General features: G+C 48.3%; 1 protein-coding gene across 1 annotated transcript; it reads right to left on the bottom strand.

The window, feature by feature from the left end:
• Window positions 1–765: 765 nt before the first annotated feature.
• LOC136451607 (gallate 1-beta-glucosyltransferase 84A24-like) lies at window positions 766–2,563 on the bottom strand. The gene has a single exon (XM_066452299.1). It carries the CDS (start codon window positions 2,436–2,438, stop codon window positions 933–935), a length of 1,506 nt encoding a protein of 501 aa, XP_066308396.1. The 5' UTR covers window positions 2,439–2,563; the 3' UTR covers window positions 766–932.
• Window positions 2,564–5,705: the final 3,142 nt, after the last annotated feature.

Consider the following 5,705-nt stretch of genomic DNA (forward strand, 5'->3'; position numbering starts at 1 on the left):
TTGTTAGCTAGCTATTTTTAGCTCTAGTCTATCCAAATAGTATAATAATAGGTGAGCTAAATTTTTTTAGTTAATCCTTGAACTAGTTGTTAGCAAACCTCTGATAATTTGGATTAATTTTTAGCTCTAACTAATAATTAGCCCTAGCGGATGAAAACATGCCCTACGCACCAACGTGTGTGTTGGAATATAAAAAAACTCAAACCACTAGGATGATAGCTTAATTTGACTCTGTTTGTAAAAGAAATGATTTCTGGATTATGAGAAATCCCATTTTATGGTTTCTAGTCCCGTTCTACTCCTTATGTCTAAAATATAAGGTATTCAGGTGATTCTAAGACAAATAAGGAGCCTTGCAAAAAACTATCTTGCCCCACTAATTAAATTAGAGAGAATAGTTCAGTTGTTACTTTCCTTAGCTACCAGGCGACCCTTTTGTGTGACACCGTGTTTAAAAGAAATCTCAGTATTTCTTGCCACAAAGATAGAGGAGACGGTGCGGGTGTTTAAGAACCCAGAATATCTAAATTTTGGTACAAATTTTAAACTCAGGATCTCTTATATTTTAGGAAGAATGGAGTATCTATGAAACTGGTAACCCATTAATCGATGGGATCCTGGTTTTTCTTTAGAACTGTTTATGTTTGGTAGTCTTCCAGACTGTGTCAAGAGACCGAAACTAGAAATCCTAACTACTAAACTGCTCTTCGAAGCCGTGTTTTTTCATACACACAACAAAGTAGATAGGCATCTAACGGACAGAGAAAAGGGTCCTTTGAAATACAGGAATTTCACAAAATTACATCAGAGTTTTATAATATAGGAATCAATTTATTTTTACAGGAATAACAAAAGAAATAGAAAAAATTTCACGTTCCAAATAATAAGCTTTTTAACATCTTGAGAGCCTGTGTACGTGGAGTAAGGACAGGTTACCCGCTCATCATCGTAACCTCGTCTGGTTGCCTTCCACACGCTCGCTGCACAACCTCGTCGACGAACGCCTGGACGTGCCGGTCCGATGACCCGCCGGGCGCCACGGCCCCCCGGGCCACTGCGCTCCATGACCTGGCTCTGGACAGCATGGCGTCAGCCTCTGGCCCCGCCACGGCGGCGTCCACGGCCTCGCGCAGGGCCTCCCGCCGCAGCGGCGCGCGCAGACGGACGCCCATCCTGAGCTCGTCCACCAGGAACTTGGCGTCCGTGCACTGGTCACCCCATTGGGGGAATGCTACCACGGGCACTCCGGCGGCCACCGTCTCTAGCGTGGAGTTCCAGCCGCAGTGCGTGAGGAAGCACGCAGTGGCAGCGTGCGCCAGCACGCGCTCCTGCGGGCTCCACGGCACGACCATGCCGCATCCCGCGACGGTGTCCAGGAACCCCTCCGGGAGCAGCGGGCGGGTATCCGGCCGCACCACCCACAGGAAGGGCCGGCCGGTGGACGCGAGCCCGTGCGCCATCTCGGCGACTTCCTCGGCTGACAGGACCACGAGGCTGCCCAACGACGCGTACACGACGGAGCGCGGCGGCTGCGCGTCCAGCCACCCCACGCAGTCGTCGTCCGCGGCCTTGATCAGGTCACCCCGCACCGCGGCGCCGTCCTCCTCGAGCTCGATGAGCGGGCCCACGGGGATCAGCTGCGGCGGGCGCGGCGTGACGCCCGGGAGCGCGGCGAGCACGTCGCGCTCGAGCTCCGTGAAGGAGTTGACGAACACCCACGCCGCCTTGTCCACGTTGCGGAACTGGCCCAGTATCGCGTCGGCGATCATCTTGTACGGGTTCGACGGGAGCAGGAACGACGGCACATCGGCGACGGACAGCGGCGGGAGGCCCGGGAGCGCGACCCGCGCGTCGATGTCATCCTCGGGCGGGAACTCCACCAGCCCGCGCGCGTAGTGGTAGTAGAGCGAGAGCACCGCGCACGACTGCACCCACAGCACCGCGGCGGGGACGCCCGCCTCGGCCGCGACGTCGACCACCCACGGAAGGAACGGGTTGCCGACGACGTACGTCACTGGCCGCCCCGCCTCGGACTGGCGTCCGAGCAGCTCGACGAACGCTGCCGGCGCGGACGTCTCGAAGTACCGCATGAGGTCGTCCTTCTCGTTACCGTGGTCGTCCAGGAACTCGAACCGGATGCGGCCGCTGCCCACGCGCACGCCATCGCCGCCGGTCGACACGACCCCCGATGAGGAGGCGGCCGCGAGGCAGGCGCCGATGCTGGAGGTTGTGCAGCAGGTGACGAGGAGGCCCTTGGCCGCGAGGCGCTTGGCGAGGCGGAGCGTAGGGTTCAGGTGGCCCTGGCTCGGGAAGCAGACGAGGACTACGTGGGGCGGTGCGGCCGCCGCGGCGGCGGGCGCTGTCTCTTCTCGAGCGCTCATGGCCGTGTGCGGTGTGCTAGGAGCTCGTTCTCTTCGCCTACTTCTGAGAGTTGTCATTGAAAAATGCAGCTGCCTCGCTATATATTCTGTTTTTTTTTTGCGAAACGGGCACTGATTATTCACGTTCGTATCTATGGGCACTGATTATTCACATCTATCGATGCAGGTACCGACGCTCGCTACCTCCTCAACAACAACAAAAGGCCCATGCCGACCACGCAAGTAATAAAACTCACGTAAGAGTATCCTACGACTAAAAAGAACGAACCATAGATATTTTTTTTTAGATATTTGTTTTGGATCTACCTCTCTACCAATGATATGCGACCGCGACTCTTCTTCTTTCAAAGCGCCGGCAGGTGGGACTAAATCGTCTGTCTCGTCGCGCCCACTCCTCCTCGTGCGACGCCTCCTCCTCCTCCTTGTGCGACGACCTCGCGAGACCGCGGCCTCCTCCTCGCGACGCCGCCACCTCGTGCGACGCCCTCGTGAGACCTCGTGACACCGCGGCCTCCTCCTCGCGACCTCGGCACCGTCCTCCTCAATCCCGATCCATCGATCGCCCTGACGCCACCGGACGTCGGAGTTGCGCTGCCGACCCAACGCCACCGGACGCCGCCGCCTCCACGATCGCCCGCCGCTGCCCCGACGCGACGCAACAGGATCGCCAGGTGTGCCAATCCCTTCTCATCCCTTCCTGCTGTGCAAAAGTGCGAAACCGAGCACCGAACCCTAATCCTTCGACGTCGCCGGACGAGGCCACCTCCAGGATAGCCCGCCGGCGTGTTCCTGCTGTGCAAAAGTGTGAAACCGAGCACCGAACCCTAACTTAAGCTAATTGACTATGTTTATTCCGCATTGATCTAATTGCATGTGTCTACATGTATTATGCCTGCTAACTTCGATCCCTTCCAAAGATTAGCATGCGTATATGTGCACACCCATGTCCTTTACTGGATCTGCGCCTGCAGTCTTCGATCCCTTCCAAAGCTTATCATGCGTACACGTTCACACCCATATCCTTTATTGGATCTGCGTCTGTAGATCTGTGTGCTTTGCACTGAATGTTCCTAGCCCTTCTGCTCTTCATCCTCCCCAACTTGGTGGCATTTGGATAGATAGTGCAAATGGGATCAAGATATGTGGTTTTCTGGCTTGGGTGCAACCACTGATGTTGAAATTTAGATGGACATTCTCAGATACATTTTTTTTCTCAACATGGATTCAATGTGTACATGTTCCTATATCTTTAGCCTCAGTTTAAGCTCACGAAGCTATGGAGCCTACTGATTTTTTTTACTTCAACTTCACTTTAGACTCATGAAGCTATGGAGCATGATGATCTTTTAATTTGCCGCTAACAGTTTACACTCATGTAGCGATGGAGCATAATGTCTGACTAGGTATGGAACATCATCCTAAATCAATCTTGACTATTACGAAATATTTCATTAGAAGTAATTTATTCATGTGAGTTATGTATGGAACTTGAATAGGAGCAACATGATTTGGTAAAGGTAGACCAATTAATTGATGTATCATGTATCAAGTCTATTTGCATATCTGTTAGCTCTCACACAAATATCCTCTGTGCGGGTATCTTGACCTTTTCTTTGTCTTGCAGCACAAAATATGTCGATATGATCCATCTGGTCAATAAGTTAGCAGTGTTCGCCTAAATGGTCACCGAACGGTAAACGGTGGTAAACTGTTTTGTTTAGGGGTAAACGAAAATTAAACGGTTGACCATTTAAACGGTCAAAAAACAGAAAAAACCGGTCTAAATGGCCTAAACGGAACGGAGATAAACGGTATTAAACGGGCTAAACAACTGTTTAAACGGCTGTTTAGGCGAACACGAGGTAAATTTAGTTCAATTTTGTATGGATAAATTTGTATATTGAAGTTTATTATATTTATAAATGTGTACACTTATATGTTACATGCATAAATATCTATATTTGGTTCTTTTTACATGCATAAATATATATACATACCAAAATAATTGATTTTTACTCGGATAAATATGTATAAATGTTTGAATACTTGATTTTTTACATGCACATATATAATTATATGTATTTTTTAAAGTACAAAACCGTTTAGACCGTTTAACTTCGTTTATACACCGTGTAAACAGTCTAAACGTTAAATGAAGGGCGACCGTGTAAAGACCGTTTACTATTTAGGAAAACATTGCAAGTTAGTAACACCAAATTATTCATCTGCTACCTTGCCCATCATACCTGGCAAACTAACATTGAGAACCTATTCAGTAAATATGGGAGGTGAGTAAATTAGTTTTGAACTTTTTTTAATGCAACAAATTAATTATGAACTTACAACTTAGCCTTTTTATAACACCCCTAGTGTTACGAGCTCATTTAGCACCGCGATTTAGGCCTAAGTCAAATTTTCGAAACAAGTTCCTCAGGTTTTTCATTTAAAAACGTACGTGAGGCGATAAGCGAATCCTGTGTGACTTAGCTTCGTGGACTCAAATAAACGCCCAAGTTAAATTTCAGTGCGTAAAAATATTTAGGGATGTCGAACAATAATCTTGGCAAATAAATAGTGAACGGTTTGTTCTATTAGATTAAGCAGGAAAAGCAACCTTTATAAATAAAATAAAACCCATTAATAAATAGAACGATATACACATATATATATATATATATATATATATATATATATAGCTTTTGAATCAAATTTAAATTCGAGCTTTGCTGAATTTTTCATGTGCCTAGACGTTGCAATTTATGTAAATTAGTAAGCCGTTATATATATATATATATATATATATATATATATATATATATATATATATATATATATATATATATATATATATATATATGATGGGCATTATATTAGCATGGCGCCAAAGCGCGGATTAGGGGCTATTCCTGCGCATCATCAACGTCACAGTGATTCAGATTTGCCTCACATTCCCTCGCCTTGGTCTCTTCTAGCTTTCCCTGTGGGTACGAGTATTAGGTTGGCATTAACTCCGGCAGATTTAGCTTCGCCCTCGTTCAAGCGCCACGTTAACGCCCGACGGCGACCCGGCTCCAGAAACTAGACGAGCGTGCAGGGGCGGATCCAGAACAGGGCTGCGCCCCGGGCTGAGTTTCGGGCTGAGCTGCTGATTCACGTTCAAAACAGTCTGATCTTGCTTTCTAGGCATCATTTTGTCTAATTAAGATCATAGTTTTTTAGGCTAAACACCACATATGTTAAAGGAGCTACATGGACTCGCCCCGGGCTGCAGCCCGGGCCCTGGATCCGCCCCTGCGAGCGCGCATGATTGAACGTGCTGTTGCC

This window comes from Miscanthus floridulus, chromosome 5 (genome assembly GCF_019320115.1).
Source record: "Miscanthus floridulus cultivar M001 chromosome 5, ASM1932011v1, whole genome shotgun sequence".
NCBI classification, from domain to species: Eukaryota; Viridiplantae; Streptophyta; class Magnoliopsida; order Poales; family Poaceae; genus Miscanthus; species Miscanthus floridulus.